The sequence below is a fragment of the Megalobrama amblycephala genome, linkage group LG15 (genome assembly GCF_018812025.1).
Source record: "Megalobrama amblycephala isolate DHTTF-2021 linkage group LG15, ASM1881202v1, whole genome shotgun sequence".
Lineage (NCBI taxonomy): Eukaryota > Metazoa > Chordata > Actinopteri > Cypriniformes > Xenocyprididae > Megalobrama > Megalobrama amblycephala.
In genome coordinates, this window is record NC_063058.1 from 17,160,511 (window position 1) to 17,188,115 (window position 27,605).

The 27,605-nt window shown below is 36.7% G+C and overlaps 1 protein-coding gene across 5 annotated transcripts in view; it reads left to right on the forward strand.

Annotated features, from left to right (window-relative positions):
* The window catches only part of kiaa1549la (KIAA1549-like a), a 72,052-nt gene that overhangs the window by 9,924 nt on the left and 34,523 nt on the right, over positions 1-27,605 (forward strand). For all 5 annotated transcript variants that reach the window (XM_048157694.1, XM_048157696.1, XM_048157695.1 and 2 more), the window contains exons 2-3: positions 21,518-21,868; positions 25,324-25,917. In XM_048157694.1, the coding sequence (XP_048013651.1) occupies positions 21,518-21,868; positions 25,324-25,917 (945 nt within the window). The remainder of the gene's footprint in view (positions 1-21,517; positions 21,869-25,323; positions 25,918-27,605) is intronic.

Sequence of the window (27,605 nt, forward strand, 5' to 3'; positions counted from 1 at the left end):
CTAAAATCCATACACCCAATTCGACATACTCTGTCCTTATAACAAATCTATAGTAATTATGTTCTTTTATATAACACTATATACCCAGTGGTGGTTTTTGGCTCTTGCCTGGGACAAACTTACACATCTAATGCTTTTTTTGGTAATTTTATTAAATAACTATATTGCCATTTATGAGTTCAGTAGTGACAACGGTGACCATTTCATGATGGATGATAAGTACAGAGCTTTGACAAGCCGTTTGCAAACAGCTCATCTCCAGAGATGAATGACTTCAATCAGGTTGCCCACCATCTCTTCCATCTTGTGATTTGACCTGTGGATTCAGGATGTTTGGTGCAAAATGGTTAGAAATTGCTTTCCTTGGCAGTTTATTGGATAATTCTGTATAATATGAAATATATAGTATACTGATCACCTGATAATGTGGTCATACTTCCTTTGAAGTATTGAAATGTAGGCCTGGACTACCATAAATGGTACTATACTTTGAATTCTCATTGAGGATAACTCTTAAACAAGGCGCGAAAAATGGGATCTGACAGTATTTATTCCATAAAATAGTTGTTTTTTTTGCATTTTCTTTACAACTTCAGGATTTATTGGTTTGTAACAGTAAAATGTGATATTTTGATATTTAGGCCTTTTTTTTTAACTTTAACTGGGAATGGTATTTAGAATTTAAACTTGCAGCATTGGATTTGACAACATTTATCGTATATTGCATAACATAATTATTTTCTGTTGGGATGGACTGGTTATGGCTTGGTTTAGGGTTAGTTGCATGTAATCAGGGGCGTAGTTTGTGGGGGGATGGGGGGGAGGTAACCCCCCTAATATTCAAAGCCATCAGTTACAACCCCCCCAGTACAATACAACCATACCAACGTTCAACCCCCCCAAAGTTGAAACCAAATCTACGCCCTTGCATGTAATTATGTATAATTTAATTTAATAACTATAGTAAGTGCATGTAACATATGTAACAAGGACATATGTTACATTTACTTACTATAGTAAACTGTTTTTAGAGATTAAATTTAAGTGAGTGTTACATGGAATAAATAATATTGGTGATATTATTTATTCCATGTAACACACACTTAAATTTAATCTCTAAAAGCGGTTAAGATTTATTAGGTAACACTTTATTTTACAGTCCTTGCGACATATGTTACATGTACTTACAATAGTAATTACATTAAATTATAAATAATTGCATGCAACTAACCCTAAACCAAACCATATTCCTAACCCTACCCTATAGTAAGTACATGTTAATTAATATTACTCAGTACTTAAATGTATAATTACACTGAGCACCTTAAAATAAAGTGTAACCCTGTTACAGTATAATTGGGTCATTGAATAATAAGGTTTTTAAAAGTGTAAAAAAACATAATGGAGATTGGAGAAAAAGTGTTAACAATGAGATAATGTGGTTTTTATAATGAATTAACACTGCTTTTGTCATTTTTTACAATATGGACAAAATTTGTCACCAAAAAAGCCATTCGGTTTTACCAAAATTTCGGTTTTACTGAATGACACTTTGGTTATACCAAATGATGATATTTTCAAACAATGCTAACAGGCTGATATCTAGCTAGCTAGTTAGCTTGCTAGATAGCTAGCAAAAGGACAGTCAAACATTTTACATTTAGTACAAGTTTTACATTTTCCATGTTTTATAGCGGTTGTACCGAATGACCTGATGTTTCAGGACATGCGTATGAGCAAGTGAAAACATGAATTTTTCAAATAGTTAAAAGAGAGTTAGCCACTTTGCTTCATGACCATGTTGTTCTTTGCAGGTGTCTGAATGATGTCACATCCTGTAACATGATATTGACCGCATGACTTGATCCAAAATGGTCTCTTTATATTGGTTACTCCGAATGACATCAATGAAATTCATTTTTCCGGACATTCTTTCTCATAACAAAGCAACGACTTCTACAAATAATTTTAATACCATTTTGCACTATGTTGATATATGATGTTATAAAATCATGCCAGAATAAAAAAATATATACATTTATTACATTTTAAGATATTTTAATCTCAAATGAAATGGCTGTATTGGCCTTTGGACGGTTAAACCAAATGACCTTTTGACACTTCAAAATCTTTAAAATACCTTTATATGTAGCAAAATATAATTAAAAACTTTTGGATTCAATAAAAGAGATCTAGTTGTACTACTTAAGGCCTTTGTACAAAAAAATTACCCATCATCTCATTGACCCAATTTTACATTTAAGTACTGAGTAATAACTGCATGTACTTACTATAGGGTTAGGGTTAGGATCAGTTAGAGAAACACTAATAGTATAATAACACCGTTAAATGTAATCTTTAGCAATATCAAATTGATAGTATATCAATTTTAGTATATAATAAATATTTTTAAATATCAGCCATAACATGAAAATAATTATCAGCTTATCGACGATAATAACATCGATCCCTACTGTTTTGAATTTATTATACAGCTCCATGGTCATTTATTGCAGCTCTCTTGTTTGTCACTTGCCTATGAGGACATCTGCTGTAACACAAGCCAGTCATTTTCAGGTCACGTGCGTCGAGCTAATACTTAGATCCAACCATCTGATGCCAATCGTTTCCCTAAAAGTGCTATTTGCCAGGAGCGATGACAAACAAATATGTTTTATTTAATCTGTTTTGTTAATGAATGAACAGATTATGATGTCCATTATCAATGCCATAAACCAAAGGGTTATGGTTTTGCTCCCTCGCTTTGATCTATTTGGCTTAGATCAAGGGATTGATGCTGACCTCTGCCAGATTAATACACAATTCGGAGAACCGGTAATGAAATTGTGTGCCAGCTCACACCTGAAAATCTCCTCAGGCTTATGAAACCAGGTTTATGCTGGGGAGGGGCTAATCTGGTTTGTGAGCAGGAAGAAGGGGCATTAAAGGGTCAATAGCTGCATAAAGAAAGACATCTCTTGTTTTATGGAGCTTTTCGTATATGGGCGGATGTCATTAATTTAATTATTGTTTTGTATCTTTTATAGCGCACCCATTTTTTTTTAGAGGTTATTCATCCTACTTCAAAGCTCCAGACAGGCTCAGCTGTGCGTGTTTCGGTGTCTGATGTCTGTCTGTTTGTCTGTCTTTTGGGACTGATCAAATCCGCGTCCTCGTTTTACTCAACCGTCGACCAGTGTTAATTTACACGGAACTCACAACTGTGGCCTCATTTAACTCTAGAGGCGTTTGAAATCTAGTCAAAACGTTGTTCCAGCAAATATGCGGGAAAACCGGAGCACAAATATTCCGAGCTAATTAGGCATATGCATTCGCATAATTCTCTTTGTGCTTGTGGAATCGCTTGCGTAATTAAATCAGGCAGTCGTCTTTGTTCTTGTTGATAGAATTGGCACGTTCGATTTTGTTCCTACCCTTAGATTTATTTAATTGCTAAACTGTTGCCTTCGTATCTTGAAATGAAAGTACTCCGCTTCATGTTCACACCTGGAATTTCACACATGACAGTGCTCATTAGATGAGAAAAAGGAAAAAGGAGCTTTTTGTGTAATGAGCTCTGTCCTTGTCGAACCTCAGACGTCATCAGCTTTACCCTTAAAAATGCCTTAGGAAAAATGATGCCATGTAAAAGGAATGGGATTATCTATTTTTGCCTTCACAGAAGGCTGATGTTATGTGGCCATGTCATGTTTGCTATGCTAAAGCCCATAATATTCAGTGTAATTCATGTGCAGAATGAATTTTTCGAGGACTCTTGGTTGCTCTGCTCTGTTCCCTGGGGGTCAGATTGGCTTGAACATAAGAGATGGTCTGGAAAACTGGGAAAGAGACTGAGGGGCCAATTCACTAAACAGCTGCGCTACTTTTCTGTGCTGATGTACTGTACCACCCGCAATCCAGTTCAACCAGGCTATAAATGCGCTAAAATAACACATCTTTTTTTTGTTATAGTCCTATTTTGTAGTCCTTTAAATTTAGTCAGTGTTTCATCACGTCATATTCATTAATGTTAGTCAGTATTAAAGGGTTAGTTCACCCAAAAATGAAAATTATCATTGTCATTAATTACTCACCCTCATGTCGTTCCAAACCCGTAAGACCTTCGTTCATCTTCGGAACACAGTTTAAGATCCGAGAGCTTTCTGTCCCTCCATTGAAAATGTATGTACGGTATACTGTCCATGTCCAGAAAGGTAATAAAAACATCATCAAAGTAGTCCATGTGGCATCAGTGGGTTAGTTAGAAGTTTTTGAAGCATCGAAAATACATTTTGGTCCAAAAATAACAAAAACTACGACTTTATTCAGCATTGTCTTCTCTTCCGGGTCTGTTGTCAATTAGAGATGTTCCGATACCCCTTTTCCATTCCCGATACCGATTCCGATACCTGAGCTCAGGGTATCGGCCGATACCGAGTACCGATCCGATACCTGGGTGTGTATCTGTATATATATATACTACTAGCCCTGTATGAATTGATAGAATTATTTATGGTGTGCTTCAGACTTATCCCTTAATAAAACAAGAACAAAAACATACAGTGAACTAGAGTATTTTTATTATCTGACATACATTTGTCAGTTATATTATTTATTTATTTTAAGTGAAAAAGAACTTCAAATGCAGCCACAAATCTAACACTGTAAACTGAAAAAGGTATATTAGTTTTACAATATAACTATAAAAACAGTGCAACAAATAAATCTAGGAATATAATTAGGCTATATAAGAAAATAATCTCTTTAAAACTTGAAGTCCAGAAACAATTTTGTTAAATAAAAATCTCACGTTTTCGACGACTGACAGCAGCTGGTCATCCAGAACAATAAACCCGACAATTTTGTCGGTTATCTTTATTTGTCTTTTGAAAACATTTCTCTTTGTTTGAATGAAGCTGGCACGCCTCATCCTTCTCCATCTTAAGCGCGTCAAACGCCCGAATCGCTCAATTCGCACCGCGTCATTCACGCGAATCGCGCCGCAGGGAGTCAATTCGCGTCTTTGCATTGACTTAACATGTAAATCACTCGCGCTTATCGCTTCATTCGCGTCTGGTGTGAACGCAGCATTAACCTAAATGTAACCATCGTGTTGCGCGGGGTGACGCGTCTTCAAATGCTTTCTTAAGTTATTTGTGTTAAAGTTGCCAATACTTGTGCCACTCGAAATTGCAGCATTGCATATGAGACATGTCGCCGTTTTACTGGTCTGAAATACTGCCAAACAGCAGACATACTGCTAGCGCGTTTTCACTTCTCCGCTGCTCTAAACAGTGGTTGCTTGTGGCAACACAGCACAACTTCCTGTGTTTGCATTCTGAGCCGCGAAGAAGAATTGATTTCCGATTTGCTGCGTTAAGCAAAGATAGCGGGCACAACTAGGTATTGTTTAAGAAAATGGTATCGGATCGGTACGTGAGTTTAAATACTCGCCGATACCGATGCCAGAAATTTTTGTGGTATCGGTGGTATTTCCGATACTAGTATCGGAATCGGAACAACCCTATTGTCAATCCGTGTTCACGACTCCGCAGTGACGCTGCTGACGTGTTATCTGGTGCGCCCGAGCTTTGTTTACAGTCTGAGGGAGACGCACGCTGTAAACAAAACAACTTTTGCAAACATGTCTAAGGATTTCGACAGAGAGGAAGACTTGCATTTTTTTGCTCAGCCATATTTATTTGAACATGAATACACGGACGAAGAACTGAAGCCCCGTTCACACCGCCAGCGACACAAAGCGACAGGATCCCATTCATTTCAATGGAGCACTGGCGACTTTCGGCGACAGTGACCGTTGGCGACAGAATGTAGGCGTGTCAAGCGACGGGAGACAGGCGACAAAAGTTCAGATATTTCAACTTTATGCAAATCAGGAGCGAATTTTGCGAGCGACAACCAATAGGAGTGGAGCTCTCTGGAGCTCACGTCACCGTCTCGAGTGCAGGCAAGACAGACAGGAATAGTTCTGGAGCGATTTCACTGTTTTATATGATTTGACTGTACATGGATATAATAAAATGATGCGGAGTCGTGAATGCGGATTTACAACAGACCCGGAAGAGAATACAATGCTGAATAAAGTCGTAGTTTTTGTTATTTTTGGACCAAAATGTATTTTCAATGCTTCAAAAAATTCTAACTAACCCACTGATGTCACATGGACTACTTTGATGATGTTTTTATTACCTTTCTGGACATGGACAGTCTACCGTACATACATTTTCAATGGAGGGACAGAAAGCTCTCGGACTAAATCTAAAATCTCTTAAACTGTGTTCCGAAGATGAACGGAGGTCTTACGGGTTTGGAACGACATGAGGGTGAGTCATTAATGACATAATTTTCATTTTTGGGTGAACTAACCCTTTAATCAAACTTAAATTGCATCTGATTAGAGTTAACGAAAATAACATTTTAGTCGACGGGAGAGCAAAAATGTTAATTATTTGTGTTTTAGTGCATTGTTATGGAAATAACATATTTACAACATGATGTACATGTTCTGACTAGCACATAGTTCAAGTTCACTTGTGCATTTGTGTCATTTTGTGCGGAGTAGGGTCGTCATACGCACCAGTACTACTGGTACCAGTCGGTACAAAAAAAAAAAAAAAAAAGTTAATGGTACCAGCATTTCTGCAGTACCGGTAGTACCGAGTACCAGTACCCACTGATATATTCGGTACTTGCTGACAGACGCTGCATTTGTGCTTGTTCATGTTGGTTTGAGCATCAAAGGTTTCTTTTTACAAGTGTTGAGGGTTGTAGCCAATCACAATCATATGTGCAAGAATGCAGTGGCCTATCAGAGGTGCTAGTCAATACATAGGTCAGAATCCGCTGACTAACACACAAGATTTTGTTTTGTTTAGCACGAGACGCACGCTTGCATATTTTTTCATTAAAATTAATAAAGTGTAACATGATGTAAATAAGAGATTCATTGTATAATTTTTAATTGTAACAGGAGTTTTCGCAAGAGTGCAGAATTCATTGATCTTGCGCTTTAGAGATTGACAGCCTAAGTGATTATAAAGGGAGGCTCTTCTCTTGTTTTCTGTTTATTACCCATTCACAATTTAGTTTATGCTTCTAAGTACACTGCAAAGTTTCTGGGTTAAAAACTGTATTTAAATGCGCAATTGAATCAGAAACTGCAATGATTGACAGTGATAGCCAACAGAACAAAACGGGACACAATTTTTAAAGTACTTAGTTCAGTAGTTTTTGCTCTGGTACCAAAATTGTTACTAAAAATTGATTGGTATTGGTACCGAATACTGAAATTTTGGTAACGTGACAACCCAAGGTGCAGAGGTAAGTTATAATGGGTAGGATGTGTTTGAGAGAGTTAACTAACTCGCTAGCAAAGCGAGTTTAACAATTTATTGACTATAATTTGATTACTGAAACATACTTTCTAGATTTTTTTAAACAAAAGTTAGTGCATAGCTTATATCTTCCAATGTTATCTTGCAATTTTTTTCATAAATAGTATGTTTAAATTAAAATAATTTGTCATTATGTGCTTTTTTTCTCATGTTCATTGTCATTGACATTACCAAAAAATTGTAAACAAGCGCTTTCGTCAGTAATTTAAATGACGAGATGAACACTGGTCCAGTGTTGCCGCAGAATTGGGCTACTTTTAAGTTGTTGCCACGGGTAAAAAAATTCTGCAGGTTGATTTCCACCCCCGTATGTATGATTTCTGCACTCCAACACCCCCCGAAGTACAAATTCAGTGGAGAATTCAGCCACCCGATGGAGAAAATCACATTGGGCTATTTTTGGGCTACTTTTGTTGCAAAGACCTGGCAACCCTGCACTGGTCATGCATTAATTTGCAAGCCAACTTGGTTTTGAAATTATAAGTAAAATAAGATCTGTGGTTAGCATTACGTAAAGAGACTTTCTCGGTTTGTTTAAAGGTGCCCTCGAATGAAAAATTTATTTATCTTGGCATAGTCAAATAACAAGAGTTCAGTACATGGAAATGACATACAGTGAGTCTCAAACTCCATTGTTTCCTCCTTCTTATATAAATCTCATTTGTTTAAAAGACCTCCGAAGAACAGGCGAATCTCAACATAACACCGACTGTTACGTAACAGTCGGGGTGTACGCCCCAATATTTGCATATGCCAGCCCATGTTCCCAACATTATGAAAGGCATTAGACAAGGGCAGCCAGTATTAACGTCTGGATCTGTGCACAGCTGAATCAACAGACTAGGTAAGCAAGCAAAAACAATAGCGAAAAATGGCAGATGGAAAGATAATAACTGACATGATCCATGATAACATGATATTTTTAGTGATATTTGTAAATTGTCTTTCTAAATGTTTCGTTAGCATTTTGCTAATGTACTGTTAAATGTGGTTAAAGTTACCATCGTTTCTTACTGTATTCACGGAGACAAGAGCCGTCACTATTTTCATTTTTAAACACTTGCAGTCTGTATAATTCATAAACACAACTTCATTCTTTATAAATCTCTCCAACAGTGTAGCATTAGCCGTTAGCCACAGAGCACAGCCTCAAATTCATTCAGAATCAAATGTAAACAATATAACAGTATACAATACTACATAATCCGACGCATGCATGCCGCATGCATGACGAACACTTTGTAAAGATCCATTTGAGGGTTATATTAGCTGTGTAAACTTTGTTAAGGCACTGTTCAAGGCAAGCGCGAGCTCCGTGGGCGGAGAGCACGAGAATTAAAGGGCCAGTAGCCCTGAATCGGCTCATTTATAATGATGCCCCAAAATAGGCAGTTAAAAAAATGAATAAAAAAAAATCTATGGGGTATTTTGAGCTGAAACTTCACAGACACATTCAGGGGACACCTTAGACTTATATTACATCTTTTTAAAAAAAGTTCTAGGGCACCTTTAACAACGTGGTTTTATAAGTAAATTTGATTTGTATTTTTTAAAAACATAAGTTGCTAACATGTTGCTACATAAAGACTGCAACAGTTGTCCGGTTCGTTAAGCAAGTAAACTCACATTCTTAAAGTAGTTGTAGTTCTTTTTTAGTAACTTGTTAGCGGAAAGCATATTTATTCTTAGCAAACCAGAGAGAGTGAGACACTCATTCAGTTTTAATGGGGTTTGCAATAACCTGCCTTGCCCTTGAGACTCTTGAGTCAAGTGCTTCAAAGGTGTCCTGTACGAGCTCCTGAATATTCCAACACGTTCCGGATGGAATATGGAATCTTTTCCACACTGTGTAAAAATTTATATCATTTCCAGTCAATGCCAGAGCTGAAACTAACCAGGTCTGACAGTTGTGTAATGCAGTGAGAGGCTGGGAAAAGTAAAACAAACATGGAAAAGCATCAGTTGAGCCTGCAGGATTGCGCAGGAGGCTGAGGAGACATGCCGTTACGAGGATTGATGGGAAGGGTAGCGTGAAGGCATTCGGAATTACACTTTTGCTGTGTTGGCATGTTGAGCACTCGGCATCTGATTGCTAATTTCATCTTGAGTCAAAATAAATCAACCATTGCATGCTTATTGTTTTAGTTCCTTTTCTTAATGATGTAATATGATGATGTAATATTTTCGACTGCATCTTTAGTCTTTTTTAAACCTTCGCTGGAGAGTATGATTAGTGTAAGTCAGTCACATACACACCGTTTTTTTCCCCCAGACTCGACAGGGACTAAATGACCTACTGAGTGCCTATGCGAGGAAGTCACATGACCCTGTTTATCCAATCAGGCGCTGCTTGGTGATGCTTACACAGATGTGTGATGGTGTTTGCCTCATCAGTTAGAGAGGCTGGAAGGGTACATGCTGTTATTTTAATCAGATCTGTGTTTGTATCTTCTTCAATAATTCATGTCATCGTCCTTTCAGCTAAACGGAGCCACAGCTTTTATGATTACAGCAGCTCAATGGCTCACTTTTCAGAATTGTGCTATAAATGGGGGAGTCTTAGGAAACCGGTGGCATTATTGGAAGTACATTTCTCTCCACAGTTTACATTTTCATTACTGTGATGCAAAAATCTTATTTTCATCAATGTAATTGTGAAGACAATTATATATTGTTTCTATTTATGCTATACATTTTTGCTGATTTAAATGTTGTATTAGAGTAATTCTATGCTGGAATACCGTGGTATTACATGTAGAAAAACATTGTATTATTTGATTATTTGATGGATACTATTATATATAGAAATGTATTTATGTTAAAGCCACACAACTTAATGATGGATGGTGGGAATGGATTGATCAAGTAAAAGATGAATCAATCTTAAATATTTGGTTGGCATTTCATATCTTTCCCATAGATTACACTTACAGTCTGATATTATCTCTACTTTGGCCATTTTGCTACGTTTTTCAATATGACTGGAGAAAACACAGGTAATAATGGAAGAAAGGAAATTATAGCATGAGCACCAAAGCTCAAGGCTATGATATTTATTCAGGTTTACTGTATGTAATATTATTTATGAAATTAATAATATTTACTCACCCTCATGTAGGGCTGAGCGATATAGCAAGAAATATGATTACGATATTTTTTTTCCATATAGATCGATATCGATATACATCATGACAAATAATTTGATAATGCTGCCAGCTTAAAGAGTATCCCGACTGACTGGAGTCTGGAGAAACCAGAGGGATCATTAATTAAATTTTAGAATATAGTTTATTAACAAAAATAGAATAACATAACATAATTTTTTAACTATGAAAACATTTCCCGCCTTTGTTGGAACCGACCAATGACATATTTTGCAGACCGCCTGGGCCAGTTCACACAGAATGAGTTTTTGCATTCCACTACACTACTTTTCCATTGTTTTTCAATGTAAACGCGCTAGATGAATGTGTTTGACCTCTTGCGCTAATTCTGTAGAGTCTTGCGCATGACACAGCGTTCTACAACCCAAATTCCAGAAAAGTTGGGACGTTATTTAAATTTGAATAAAATGAAAACTAAAAGACTTTCAAATCACATGAGCCAATATTTTATTCACAATAGAACATAGATAACATAACAAATGTTTAAACTGAGAAATTTTACAATTTTATGCACAAAATGAGCTCATTTCATTTCAAGTCTCAAAATAGTTAGGACAGGGGCAACAAATGGCTGAAAAAGCAAGAAATTTTGAAAAGATTTAGCTGGGAGAACATCTAGCAACTAATTAAGTTCATTGATATCAGGTCTGTAATATGATTAGCTATAAAATGGATGTCTTAGAGAGGCAGAGTCTCTCACAAGTAAAGACAGACAGAGGCTCTCCAATCTGTGAAAGAGTCGGTAAAAAGATTGTGGAATACTTTCAAAAAAATGTTCCTCAATGTCAAATTGCAAAGGCTTTGCAAATCTCATCATCTACAATGCATAACATCATCAAAAGATTCAGAGAAACTGGAGAAATCTCTGTACGTAAGGGACAAAGCCGAAGACCTTTATTGGATGCCCGTGGTCTTCAGGCCCTCAGACGACACTGCATCACTCATCGGCATGATTGTGTCCATGACATTACTAAATGGGCCCAGGAATACTTCTTGAAACCATTGTCGGTAAACACAATCCACCGTGCCATCTGCAGATGCCAACTAAAGCTCTATTATGCAAAAAGGAAGCCATATGTGAACATGATCCAGAAGCGCCGTCATGTCCTGTGGGCCAAGTCTCATTTAAAATGGACTGTATGAAAGTGAAAAAAAGTGTTCTATGGTCAGACAAGTCCAAATTTGACATTCTTGTTGGAAATCACGGACGCCGTGTTGTCCGGGCTAAAGAGGAGGGAGACCTTCCAGCGTGTTATCAGCGTTCAGTTCAAAAGCCAGCATCTCTGATGGTATGGGGACAGCTTGCATGTTTTGGAAGGCACTATGAATGCTGAAAGGTATATAAAGGTTTTAGAGGAACATTAAATTAAAAATATGTCAAAGACAACCACAAACTCTTCAGCAGCTGGAAACCTATATCAAGCAAGAATGGGAACAAATTCCAACACCAAAACTCCAGAAACCCATAACCTTGATGTCCAGATGTCTTCACTCTGTTTTGAAAAAAAGGGAGATGCCCAACTATTTTGAGACCTGTAGCAGGCATCACATTTGAAATGAGCTCATTTTGTACATAAAATTGTAAAATTTCTCCGTTTAAACATTTGTTATGTTATCTATGTCCTATTGTGTATAAAATATTGGTTCATGTGTTTTGAATGTCTTTTAGTTTTCATTTTATTCAAATTGAAAAAACGTCCCAACTTTTCCGTAATTCTGGTTGTAAAACGCAGTGCTCAAAAGAAGTGCAACTTTTTAAAAATGCGACTTAATAGTTTTTTTTTTTTTGGCCCCACTGACCTTCGTCTCACGTTTTTAACCGCCAAACGCATTCTATGTGAACCAGCCCTGAATCTGCACTTTGTTGCTGTTAAGAAACCCAAACCACTTCCATATAATTGATGTTGTGTTACCTTTTTTCCCAACAAGTTCCTCAGCTTTGGAGGGTAACACTGTGTCTACACCAGACCCGACTTTTGTCATGTTGCGCCGCGCCGCAACAGAACGTGACAAACCGACCGTTGCAACGCACTTGGACTACGTCAGAAATAGAACAGGGAATCCGTTTTCTGTCAGGAATCGCGCTGCATCCAGTGTAGACAGTATCACTGATTATAATGGGTTTTATTGTTTTTTGACATGTCGCGCCGCAGCGCTCACGCCTGGTGTAGACACGGTGCAAGTGCACTTTGGTTTCCCTCGCCGGCTCCCTGCAGACTGACTGGCTGTTGTCACATTTATTTCTGTTGTGTTATAGAATGGTAGGGTAATCCATATGTCGTGTAAAAAAGCCCAGAGCTTTTATCGCGATCTCGATATGATTATTGCCCAGCCCTACCTTCATGTCATTTCAGTCTCGTATGCTCTCTTTAAATGTGTGTATGGCAAGAGCTGCATATCAATCCCTCTGTTGCACCGAAAAAATGACAGCAAATGGGTTTGAAATGATCTGAGGGTGAATAATGTATGATTTTTTTGGATGAACTATGCTGATTAATGCAAAATCTGGAGACATGTTAAATATAATATGCACAGCTTCTTCCTTTTTAAGACAGTGATGTTCAACAAAGACATTGATGCACAGTTCGGCCATGTCATGTTGCTTTTAGACGTGAGCCCAGATGCTTAGCCAGCACTTGAATTATTCAAAGAAGGGCTGTGCTCTGCAGTACTTACCCATCCCAGTGTTCCTAGCAGGTGTGCCACGGTATATCAACTCTAAAAACACATATAGCCATCAGCAGAGGGATAAACTTTAATACAGCTCAAATCTCAAATCTGCTTTCCACTGCTGTTACCTCAGCTCCCCGCCAAGAGCACACTGTTCCCTGTCTCTCAGATTTATCCCCTGTCTCATCTAAAAACAGTGATGGTGTTGGTGTGTGTGGGATGTGCGTGTCCGCCATGCCCCTAATTTCCTTGCTTGCAGCGTTTTAAAATACACTGAAGGATGTGGGTTGTTGCTTAGTTCAAGGGAGGCCCTAAGGTGTTGTTTTTGCACCGGCTGTTCATATATTATGATGCATCCTTTTTCTTTTGCCTTAAGAAAAAAGGAACAGGGATTTTATGCTTTAAAGCGATAGTTCAACCAAAAATGAAACTGCTTTTGTTAATCAGCCTCAAACCCATTTGAATGCTGTCAGGTGTCTGAGCAAGAACTTCTAGGAATAGAATCTGAATGTAAACAAGAATACCCAAAGCAAATGTGCTGTGTTGTCTTAATTTAGTCTGGCCTCATCCAGCCCTGCCCTGCTGGGAGCAGTTTGTTGAAATTGGAGTCAATTGTTTCTTTTTTTATTTTCTTGCTGGCAGCACTGCGTTGTTTAGTAGCTACAAGCCCATTTTTAAGGAGGTACAGTATGAGCTATGCCCTGTACGTAATTAATTTACCATTATTGAGTGGTATAATAGTTGTTTTGAACATCTAATGATTAATGAACAGTGCTAAACAGTTTCAGAAGGAGAACAGAGCTTCACAAAAAAAAAAAAGTACCATGGTATGATAATACCATGTTTTGGGGCATATAACCTTGTATTCTGTAAAGTACCTAGGAGTACCATTGAAATATCAGGTAATCATGGCTTTTTCCATCTTCATTGCATCATGGTACCATCATGTTGAAAGTTGAAAAACAGAATCCAGGTGTTTTTGCTGTATTTTCTTCCACTTACTAGTTTTTTAACCCAGGCTCGTTGGCAAAATGTGCCTTTGGTGACATTTCTGTGAAATTATATTACATTGCTTTGTGAGTGTTTCATGAAATGTCCAAATAGTGGCACTCAAAGCTTGTTTAGTTTTATTTGAAACGTGAATCTGGCAATGTTTTATTATGTTGGTTGTATCACCGCAGTTCTGAGATGAAATGTCCAGTTAGTGGTGCTGAAAGGTCAATACTCTATTGTAATTTAAACTTTCTTTTGGTTAAAAATTGCCCAAAATCAATTTTTGAGCAAGTACATAACCAGCTAGTGTTCAAAACTATCTCCTTACCTTAGCCCGATTCACAATGGTAAGTTTTTAGTAATGTTTTCTAATCTTAGCGGTACTGGTAGGTTTCCGTGGGAAATTCGAGCCTTCCGCCGTTCGTCTTTGCATCATTAAGTCATGTCTGTTTACATAAAGAAGGAGTCCCAGCTAGAAGGCTATATCGCATGTGAAGATGCTGCAAGTGGCAGATCTTTTAAAGCCTTTTCTCACAGCAGCTGGAATAATCACGCAATGCTGATGTTGGTAACATTAAAGGTGCCATCGAACATCTTTTCAAAAAATGTAATATAAGTCTAAGGTGTCCCCTGAATGTGTCTGTGAAGTTTCAGCTCAAAATACCCCATAGATTTTTTTTAAATAATTTTTTTAACTGCCTATTTTGGGGCATAATTAGAAATGCGCCGATTCAGGGCTGCGGCCCCTTTAATTGCTCTCCACCCCCCAGAGCTCTCAACTCTATCATCGCATAAACAAAGTTCACACAGCTAATATAACCCTCAAAATGGATCTTTACAAAGTGTTCGTCATGCAGCATGTCTAATCGCGCAAGTACAGTGTTTATTTTGATGTTTACATTGATTCTGAATGAATTTGAGGCTGTGCTCCGTGGCTAACGGCTAATGCTACACTGTTGGAGAGATTTATAAAGAATGACGTTGTGTTTATGAATTATACAGACTGCAAGTGTTTAAAAATGAAAATAGCGACGGCTCTCTTGTCTCCGTGAATACAGTAAGAAATGATGGTAACTTTAACCACATTTAACAATACATTAGCAACATGCTAATGAAACATTTAGAAAGACAATTTACAAATATCACTAAAAATATCATGATATCATGGATCATGTCAGTTATTATTGCTCCATCTGCCATTTTTTGCTGTTGTTCTTGCTTGCTTACCTAGTCTGATGATTCAGCTGTGCACATCCAGACGTTAATACTGGCTGCCCTTGTGTAATGCCTTTCATAATGTTGGGAACATGGGCTGGCATATGCAAATATTGGGGGCGTACATATTAATGATCCTGACTGTTACGTAACAGTCGGTGTTACGTATGTTGAGATTCGCCTGTTCTTCGGAGGTCTTTTAAACAGATGAGATTTATATAAGAAGGAGAAAACAATGGTGTTTGAGACTCACTGTATGTCATTTCCATGTACTGAACTCTTGTTATTCAACTATGCCGAGGTAAATTCAATTTTCAATTCTCAATTCGATGGCACCTTTAACAATTTGAGAACAAAGTATAACAACAATAATAATTTGCACGGTTTGATGTGATCCAAGCGATTGTTAGATTTAATCACCATTGGCAGCCCGATTTATTGTAAAGCTTTTTTTTCTCAGTTGGTCAAAACAAAAGTTATATATTTGTTATTTACTTGTTCAAATGACATTTTCCGGTGAAAATTCTTATTCCAAGTCTTTTTGAAGTACAATATCCACTGGTGCGGTGACTGACAGCTACACATTCTCCTCAAGACATTAGATTCATCCGCGCTGAGGAGCCGTGGCGATGCATAACCCACGTAAAGATGATAATTACACATTAATCCACAAATAACTGCAATTGCAGGTTTCAAACAGCGATGGCGACAAAGAGGCAAAACTTACAGACTGTAGCTTTAAAAAATAAAGTATCACCATACACTAAACCCTATTCTAAACCCAAACGATAGTGTGAACTAAAGCAAAAGTATAATAAAAATAAAAAATGCCATCTTAGCTTGCTTCTACAAGTCTTTGAGCTTGTGTTCATGACTCGTGTTTCACGAGACTCGCACTGCTGTACCAGGTGAGCTACAGAGTTTACTATGTCAAAAAAGCAGTACATATGGAGCTTGTTATATTATAGGTAATATATGATGCAAATGTGATTTTTTTTTTTTAATTTTTTTTTATAATTAATAGGGCAAAAATGTCTTTTTTGAGTCATAATATATATATTTTTTAATCTGTACATGATACTAATGCAGACATGTGTCCACAGCTGAGACTACTGTGCATGTCTGTGGTCGGTGTGGAATAATTTTGATATGCGACATTCAAAGTGCTTTCTCTCCTGAGGATTGATGGGTGTTCGTTTGGACGTCATCCCATTCCATGTCAAAGCATTTAATCTGCTTCATTGCACATAGACTCCCTAATCTGCTTTGCTGTATAATTTTATGATGTTGGAAATATGAATTATGCCACAGGTTTACAAAAATGTGATTTTTAAATGACAAAATCCTCTTTGGAAGTTACATTTCTCTAAGTACAAGAAAATGTTTAGACTTACAGTGCACCTATTGATAAAAGAATATTTTACCCGAAACTCACCCTAATGTTGTTCCAAACCCATATGACTTTCTTTATTCCGTGGAACATAAAATATGAGGTTTTAAATAATGTACTGTTTTTTCATGACTAAAAAAAAGGGACTGGAGATTTCAAGCTTGAAAAGGACACAAAAGCAGCATAAAAGTTTCACAAAAGTTATATAAAAATAGTAGTCAGTGTGTCATATTTCAAGTCTTCTGAGGCTATACAATAGCTTTGAACAGACCTCAAGAACCAGATCAGTCTGAATCATTGATGAATTAATCATATCGTATTTTTGAAGCAGATCAATAGGTTCACTCAAAAGAATGATTCATTCACAAATTGCTTTTTCCACTTTTAACTGATTTGTTCACAATTCAACATTTACAGAGAATAAAGACTTATATTTCAGTCTATTTCTCACACAAACATATCAAATGGCTTTCGAAGAACTGGAATATAGTCATATGTACCACTTTTGAGGTTCATTTTTGTCAGTTCAGAGCTTGAGAGCGTATTCCTTTCATTGGGGAAAAATCGCCAGGATATTGTACAAAAATTGTGTTCATATGGGTTTGGAATGACAAAAAAATAATAATTTTTATGTGAACTATCCCTTTAAATCTGTAATTTTATGACAAACAGATGTAATGCTGTTACCTTCGCAATGCCACAACAAGATGCAACAAAAGCAGATGGGATCTATGAATAGACTACGGATGCGGATCTGTCCTGCTGGAATGGCGTGACTCCATGCTTCGGTTCCCCATATACTCCCTCATGGGCTTCAGTGGCTTTGGCCTGTTACCCATCAGCCCCCTTCACCACCTGTCCTCATAATGGAGGAGGTCCATGTCTTTCTAGCCCACTGATGTCTACAATATGCAGTGGCTTTGTCCCTCAATATAAAACACGTCCTTCGTTTTTAACACTTGACGTTATTGATTAGAAAGCTCCCACATATAGAACAATATGCAGTGGGACCCGTTTGAGACCAGGCCATCCACTTGAGTCTGTGATGGATGAAGCCTTTTTGGCATTTACCATCCTGTCTTCCAATCAACTTGCTCCGTCCTGCCTAGCAGTAGGGTTTGATTGGCTCAGCTCACTGACCCAAGTCATGTGAGCCATTACGGGGTACGTAAATCTCAGGCCGGCAGCAAGCGTACTTAAGTGTCTAGAGCTCTAGAGTTCATTGCTATCCCGTTCACAGGAAGTGCAGTCATTAGGATGATGGGTTGGATGTACACCCAGAGCCCCCTTCACACGACATCTCATCTTCTCTCTAGCTGCCTGTTAATCAGGACAATCCCATATGTTCGAACTGTCAGAGCAGGTGGCTATCTGTTGGAGGATAGGAATTCATCGTGACCGCTTACAGAACCTGCACACACATCCATCTATCCATCATCTACAGTATCTATCTATCTATCTATCTATCTATCTATCTATCTATCTATCTATCTATCTATCTATCTAATTCTGACTAGCATGTAACTTAGTTCACACTCACTTGAGCTTTTGCGTCATTTTGTGCAGATAATATTACGTTTATGTTGTGTGTGTATATATATCTGACTAATAGGATGTGATTTGTTGAGTTAATTAACCCACTAACAAAGCACCTTAGAGTTTTAGGCTGTTCACTAGGAACACAGTAAGAGAGTGAGAAAGAGGACCAAGAGAGCTTGCAGCACCCAAGTAAACCCTGCACATTTCTAATTTGGTCCTCCGGCTAAAGGATTTATGATTAATGTCCACAAGTCACTATATTGTATGACTCCGTCCATGTTATGTTCCCCAAGATAAAAATAAAGTAAAGAGCTGTAAAGGTCGATTAATCACGATATTAATCATCTCGGATGGACTCGCCAGCAGTCGGGGATGGTAGTCGATTTTCTTTTCTGAGATGTTAAGCAAGCTAAATAATTCAAAGACACCCAAGAGAGTGTTATTGTAGAGGGACTTTAAATAAGTGTAATTGCCATCACTAAACATAAAAATATATTTTTTTTAAATAGCATTTTAGTCTCATTTTTTATTTTATTTTTTTACAATAAAAATGTCTACATTGTGAGAGTTGTTTTCAGAGAATATATTTCAAATTCAGTTTAATTTCTTGTTGTAAGCATAAATCTCACAAAATGTTATTTATGTTTTGAAAAATGAAAAGAAAATATCTTTACGGAAGAGGATTAGGGCCAAGCAATAATAAAAAAATAAAACCATCTCGAGATTAAAGTTGTTAAATTTTGAGAAAAATGTCGAGATAAAATGTTGACAATAAACTCGTTAAATTACGAGAAAAAAACTCGTTAAATTTCGAGAAAAAAGTCAAGATAAAATGTTGAGAATAAAGTCATTAAATTACGAGAAAAAAGTCGTTAAATTACGAGAACAAATTCGTTAAATTATGAGAAAAATGTCGTTAAATTTCGAGAAAAAAGTCGAGATAAAATGTTGAGAATAAACTCGTTAAATTAACGAATTTATTCTCATAATTTAACGAATTTGTTCTCGTAATTTAACGACTTTTTTTTCTCGTAAATTAATGAGTTTATTCTCGTAACTTAATGACTTTATTCTCAACATTCTATCTCGACTTTGTTCTCGAAATTTAATGAGTTTGTTCTCGTAATTTAATTACTTTTTTCTTGTAATTTAATGACTTTATTCTCAACATTTTATCTCGACTTTTTTCTCGAAATTTAACGAATTTGTTCTCGTAATTTAACGACTTTTTTCTCGTAATTTAATTACTTTATTCTCAACATTTTATCTCGACTTTTTTTTCGAAATTTAACGTGTTTTTTTCTCGTAATTTAACGAGTTTATTCTCAACAGTTTATCTTGACTTTTTTCTTGAAATTTAACAACTTTTTTCTCATAATTTAATTTAATGAGTTTATTCTCAACATTTTATCTTGACTTTTTTCTCGAAATTTAACAAGTTTTTTTCTCGTAATTTAATTTAATGAGTTTATTCTCAACATTTTATCTCGACTTTTTTCTCGAAATTTAACAAGTTTTTTTCTCGTAATTTAACGAGTTTATTCTCAACATTTTATCTCGACTTTTTTCTTGAAATTTAAAGATTTTTTTCTCGTAATTTAATGAGTTTATTCTCAACATTTTATCTTGACTTTTTTCTTGAAATTTAACGACTTTTTTCTCGTAATGACTTTATTCTCAACATTTTATCTCGACTTTTTTCTCGAAATTTAACGACTTTTTTCTCGTAATTTAACGAGTTTATTCTCAACATTTTATTTCGACTTTTTTCTCAAAATTTAACCTGTTTTTTTCTCAAAATGTAACAACTTTAATCTTGAGATGGTTTTATTTTTTTATTATTGCTTGGCCCTAATCCTCTTCCGTATATCTTAAACTTAGTTCAAGATATATTATCTGAAAACAAGTATTATTATCTTTATAAAAGATAAATGTGTCTTGTTTTAAAGATGTTTAGATATCGTCCTGATACCCAGCATTTCATTTTTGTCACAGTGATAAATCGGAGTGTATCTCAAAGAAAACATTCTGGGCAGTGTTATCCAAAAGCATTGTAAGGCTAAGTTGATTGTAGCTCTATTGGTGGCAATGGTTCTACGATCAACTTAGGCTTACGATGCTTTTGGGAAACGCTGCCCTGGTCTTTTCAGATAATCAAATGTTTGGGGGCGGGGCTTTGACTATGAAAACTTCCTTTCATTTAAGTATGTGTGACTTCACAGTTCTGTGGAAGCTTGTTTCCGCCACTATATTAGAAAAAGTAATTGTGCTTTTTTTAATCTCACAATTCAAACTTTTTTTCTCGCAATTGTGAGTTCACATCTCCCAATTGTGATTTTTTTTTTTCCCCTCAGAATTGTGGAAACTTGCAATTGAGTTATAAAGTCCGAACTGTGAGATGCAAACTCACAATTCTGAGGAATAAAGTCACAATTCTGAGAAATAAAGTCAGAATTACGAGATATAAACTTGCAAATCTGACTTTTTTTCTCACAATTGCACGTTTATATCTCGCAATTCTGACTGCAAAAACAAACAATACGAGATAAAAACATCCAAGAAGGCTACCAGAACAGAAATTTTGAGTGTAAATATAACAAATTATCACTAAAAATAGTTCAGTGTAATTAAAATGGATTATTTTACCAACAGTTTGTATGTGATGTACATTTTTACTCATATTATGAAAGTATTGCACTGTTAGCTTAGCAAGATGTTAACGGCAAATTCTATTGAAATCAATTGTGAATTTAGTCTTTGGTCAAAATACAGTGTTCCAAAATGGTAATTTACTGTAAAATATTCCATGACAGTTAGGATGCTCCCTTAGAAGTCAGCTTATGCTGGCAGTTAGGCTTTTTTCTCTCTCATTTTTTCCCTTAATTTTTCCACTGTCTCAAATACCTTGAGAGCAATTAAATCCAGCGCATTATCATTAATGCCTATTAAACATCAGTGTGTGCCATTAGGTTCACAATCTTAACGCAGCTGCCTCTAATGCCGTTGAGTATTTAAAATCTTGGCTCGACAAATGAAATCATATTTTTTAGATTTTCACTTGGTGCATTAGCTTCTATAAGAGTAATGTTTATTATTTTGCACCATAACTTCTCCTTTTATTTTATTACCAGATGAAGCAAAGCTAGAGGCATCTGGGCAACCCTTCAGTCCTTCCCAGGATCCAACTGGAGCCCCAAACATCACAGTCTCATCGTCATTACTGGAGGACGAAGACTTTGCCTCGCAGTTTCACTCCCCACCAGCGAGGGCAGAAAGCACAAGGGAGCAGCCTGTGTTCGCCTCAGTGCAGACCCTGCAGGTTGCAGAGACAGAGCCTCAGGCACTGGTGCATTCTCTGCCCTCCCCACCCGGCAACAGTGACAATCGCACCAATCAAAAGTCCCCTGGGGAGCTGGCCGTCAGAGTGCCAAATCCACCATCCCCGGCACAGAAAATCAACAGTGTCTTGACCACTAGCTCAGGTAACGCTCGATTGTGAGGTGCTGAATGAATGCTGTGTGCAAAAATCAAGTGCTATATTTAAAGATGTCTCTTTTCAGGGACTTTGCTGATTTGTTGTTGTCGTCATCCCTTCTTCATCATTTGTTCATCATTATCATCAACGTCATCATCATTTTCAAGGTCATTGTGTTTGTTGTTACCGTCATCATCATCATCATCATCATCATCAAAAATAATCCCTTTAAAGTCAACATGAAAGTGCATTCACATCCCATTTTACTTACGCAACATGACATTTCTGAGTAAAACAGTATTTTAGTCAAAAAATTTAGGACTTCATCAGGCATTGATTGGATCGTGAAATATTAGACTATGATGTTATTGTTAAAAAACTTTTGAAAGAAATTAAAGGTGCCCTAGAATTAAAAATTGAATTTATCTTGGCATAGTTGAATAACAAGAGTTCAGTACATGGAAATGACATATAGTGAGTCTAAAACTCCATTGCTTCCTCCTTCTTATATAAATCTCATTTGTTTAAAAGACCTCAGAAGAACAGGCGAATCTCAACATAACACCGACTGTTACGTAACAGTCGGGGTGTACGCCCCCAATATTTGCATATGTCAGCTCATGATCGAGGCGTTACACAAGGGCAGCCAGTATTAACGTCTGGATGTGCACAGCTGAATCAACAGACTAGGTAAGCAAGCAAGGAAAACAGCAAAAAATGGCAGATGGAGCGATAATAACTGACATGATCCATGATATCATGATATTTTTAATGATATTTGTAAATTGTCTTTCTAAATGTTTCGTTAGCATGTTGCTAATGTACTGTTAAATGTGGTTAAAGTTACCATCGTTTCTTACTGTATTCACGGAGACAAGAGCCGTCGCTATTTTCATTTTTAAACACTTGCAGTCTGTATAATGCATAAACACAACTTCATTCTTTATAAATCTCTCCAACAGTGTAGCATTAGCCGTTAGCCACGGAGCACAGCCTCAAATTCATTCAGAATCAAATGTAAACATCCAAATAAATACAATACTCACATAATCCGACGCATGCATGCAGTATGAATGACGAACACTTTGTAAAGATCCATTTTGAGGGTTATATTAGCTGTGTAAACTTTGTTTATGCACTGTTTAAGGCAAGCGCGAGCTCTGGGGGCGGAGAGCGCGCGATTTAAAGGGGCCGCAACCTGAATCGGCGCATTTCTAATTATGCCCCAAAATAGGCAGTTAAAAAATTAATTAAAAAAAATCTATGGGGTATTTTGAGCTGAAACTTCACAGACACATTCAGGGGACACCTTAGACTTATATTACATCTTGTAAAAAAACATTCGATGGCACATTTAATGCTTTAATTCAGCAAGGATGCATGTGAAGACATTTATAATGTTACAAAAGATCTCTGTTTCAAATGAATGTTCATTGGATCTTTCTATTCATCAAAGAATCTTGAAAAATAAATGTATCATGGTTTCCAAAAAAATATTAAACATCAGAACTGTTGTCAACACTGATAATAACAAGTAATGTTTATTGAGCAGCAAATTAGCATATTATAATGATTTCTGAAGGATCATGTGACACTGAAGACTGGAGTAATGATGCTGACTCTTCAGTAAATATAAAGTCAGAATTGCGAGATATAAACATTTCTCGCAATTGACTTTTTTCTCGCAATTGCGAGTTTATATCTCGGAATTTTGACTTCTTTTCTCAGAATTGTGAGATATAAACTCGCAATTACGAGTTATAAAGTCAAATTCTGAGAAAAAAAGACTGACGTTTTTTTCTCAGAATTGTGACTTTATATCATGCAATTCTGACTTTATAACTCGCAATTGCGAGTTTATATTGTGCAATTCTGACTTTATAACTCACAATTGTGAGTTTATATTGTGCAATTCTGACTTTATAACTCACAATTGCAAGTTTAGATTATGTAATTTTGAGAAAAAAAGTCACAATTACCTTTTTTATTTTTTATTCTGTAGCGGAAACAAGCTTCCATACATAAGAGACTTAGCTTTCTTAAAGGGGACCTATTATGCCCCTTTTCACAAGAAAAGTAATGCAAGTCTCTGGTGCCCCCAGAATGTGTCTGTGAAGTTTCAACTCAAAATACCCCACAGATCATTTATTATAGCTTGTCAAATTTGCCCCTATTTGGGTGTGAGCAAAACATGCCATTTTTGTGTGTCTCCCTTTAAATTCAAATTAGCTGCTGCTCCCAGTCCGCTTTCCAAAAGAGGGCGGAGCTTTAACAGCTCACGCTTCGGTTGCTCAACAACAACAAAGCTGGAGAATCTCACGCAGCCAAATTGACAATTGTCAGTAAAGGTGTTCAGCCTTACATTGTTCAAACCGGAGTCGGACACTGATGGAGAGGCTCAGGAAGAAGTTAAAACTTTTAGAATGCATCTGGACGTTTCTGAATGGTTAGTGGATACATATATGTTACTCTATACTCTAAATAGTGTTCTGTGCTCATCTGTACACCACTTCGATTGCGAAAACAAAATGGCGGCGCCGTGGGTGGAAACTTGCCGATTAAGGGGCGGTAATATTATAATAAGATCCCCTTCCTACGTCACTAGGGGAGCAAAATCTGAGCTGGTAGTTTTTTCATATTATTGCAGAGAAAGGCTTGCCAAAACAAAGTTACTGGGTTGTCCTTTTTCACGTATTCGGGGACCCGATTATAGCACTTAAACAATAAAATAGTCTAGGGCTGTCAAACGATTAATCACGATTAATCGCATACAAAATAAAAGTTTTGAGTTTGCCTAATATATGTGGGCATACTGTGCGTAATTAATATATATATATAAATACAAACACATACATATATTTGAGAAATATTTACAAGTATATGTATTTATTTATATAATTTATATTATATATAAATACATTTTTTGTACATTAATAACATATTTCTCTTAAATATATACATTAATTTGTGTGTATTTATATATACATAATAATTACACACATTACTCACACATATATTATAAAAACTCAAACTTTTATTTTGTATGCGATTAATCGCGATTAATCGTTTGACAGCCCTAAAATAGTCACATTTTCATATGTCCCCATTAAAGACTAAAACATTTGACCCCAAAATTTTCAATTTTGATTTCATGTTGACATTAAAGCTAGTGAATGTAATTTTTGTGCATGCCATCTAGCCTGACACCACAAAATCTGTTTGTCTGATCAATAATAATTTTAAATGAAAATAATATCATCTTCAGTTATATTTGGTTTGATGATGCTAGTGGTACAAAAATTACACACTTCAACAAGTCCTGCTACTGAATATTCCCCAGAGCTACGTATGTCCTCTCCCTCATGTCCTATGTGTCATTCTTCACCATCAGCTAGCATTCATGTGTCCTCAATCTCATTTCCTGCTCCTGAGGTGGTTCACTTAAACGTTCTCTGCTTTCAGATGAGAATCTCAGTGAATTCCCCAGGAATCCTGATCTACCCACTGCCCCGGGTTCCTCTTTCATGACTGTGGCAGACACAGACGCCACTCTCACTAACAATGTGACAACTTCGGTCTCCATTTCCGCTTTTAACGCCACCTCTCCTGAAAGGGCTGAAAACGCTTCGTCCGGCACTTCGTCCCTCACTGTGACCAGCGACAGTCTCCAACTCACCACAGTGACCACAACGACTGCCACACCCTTAACTGTGACATCCTTGACTGTGACTCCGCCCACCGCGGTCGTTGTGGCGAAAGAGGTCGCGACCACTATGCCGACCACAACGGCCACCCAAACCACAACAACCAAGACGGAACCACCGACGACGACAACCACCACCACAACCACTACGACAACTACTACCACCACCACAAAAGTAGCACCGACAACCACAAAACCACCCACAACCACTTTAGCAACTACGCCAATGACAACCCCTCTTCAAACCACCGCTGTATCTACCTCTGGAAGTATTGCGACTGAAAGAAACATCCCTACTACTGACAGTGCTCCTTTGACCTGTAATGTGACCGAAAGGTTATGGGTGAAAACAGGTAAGCCCGTTTACTATATTAGCGTTTATCTGCACGTGTCTGCATTGTTTGGCGATAATTCGTTAAAGAAATGATGCCAATTTTGTAAGGACGCAAATGCGGCCACAAATCTATGCTGAATGCAATTTACATTCTGTTACAACAAATTTAGAGGCTCATTAAACTGAATTGTTGAAATAATATTGTGTATATATATATAAAAAGTCTTAGAAAAAAAATATAAAGTCATTTCCCAAGAGTTGGGTCAATAATGTTTTGCGGTGGATTTGTTTGGGTTGGGTGTTCTTTCATAATTGTTTTTATTTTATTTTGCTTCATTAATAGTTTCATATAGGGAATATATAGGATTTATCCATGTCAAAGGTATAAAAATAGATTTTTTTAGTTCAACTGATTTAATACTTTAGAGTATTAACATACTTTAATTAATAATATACAGTGCCCTCTACAATTATTGGCACCCTTAGTAATTATGAGCAAAAGCAGCTGTGAAAATAAGTCTGCATTGTTTATCCTTTTGATCTTTCATTCAAAAAATTCACAAAATTATAACCTTTCATTTAAGGAAAATAATTGAAAGTGGGGGGAAACTTACATTATGAAATAAATGTGAACAAGATGAAATCTGAACAAGATGTCCAGGACCTCCAGCAGAAAAATAGCCCACAACATTAAAGATCAAGCAGTATATTTAACCGTGGGCATGGGGTACTATTTATCCATGTGTGCACCAAACCCATCTGGTGGGTTTGCTGCCAAAAAGCTCTTTTTTTAGTTTCCTCTGACCATAGAAGCCGGTCCCGTTTGAAGTTCCAGTCTTGTCTGACAACTGAATATGCTGGAGATTGTTTCTGGATGAGAGCAGAGGATTTTTCTTGAAACCCTCCCGAACATCTTGTGTGGATGTAGGTGCTGTTTGGTAATTCTTTTTAGGCTTTCTGAGACTCAAGACTCAACTAATCTCTGCAGTTCTCCAGCTGTGATCCTTGGAGAGTCTTTGTCTACTCAAACTTTCCTCCTCACTTCACATTAGGACGATTTAGACACACGTCCTCTTCCAGGCAGATTTGTAACCTGTTTAGTTGATTGGAACTTCTTAATTATTGCCCTGATAGTGGAAATGGGGATTTTCAATGTTTTAGGTATTTTCTTACAGCCACTTTCTATTTTGTGAAGCTCAACAATCTTTTGCTGCACATCAGAACTATATTCTTTGGTTTTACTCATTGTGATGAATGATTACGGGAATTTGGCATTTGTGTTTCCTCATGTTTATTCTCCTGTGGAACAGGAAGTCATGGCTGGACAATTTCATGTTCATGATCACCCTGGTGTGCTAAAAAAAATTTAAATGTGAATGGGAATATACTTCAGAGATATTTTACTCATAAGAATTTCTAAGGGTGCCAATAATTGTGGCCAACATGTATTGGAGAAAAACATTTATTTCATAATGTGAGTTTCCCCCACTTTCAAATTTCAAATGTTTTCCTTCAATGAAAGGTTAGAATTTTGTGCATTTTTTGAATGAAAGATCAAAAGGATAAACGATGCAGATTTATTTTCACAGCCGCCTTTGCTCATATTTACTAAGGGTGCCAATAATTGTGGAGGGCACTGTAATTTTTGTGATTATTTAAGTGTACATTGATACTTTTTGTATTTCCCTATAGTGATTGTTTGTTTTC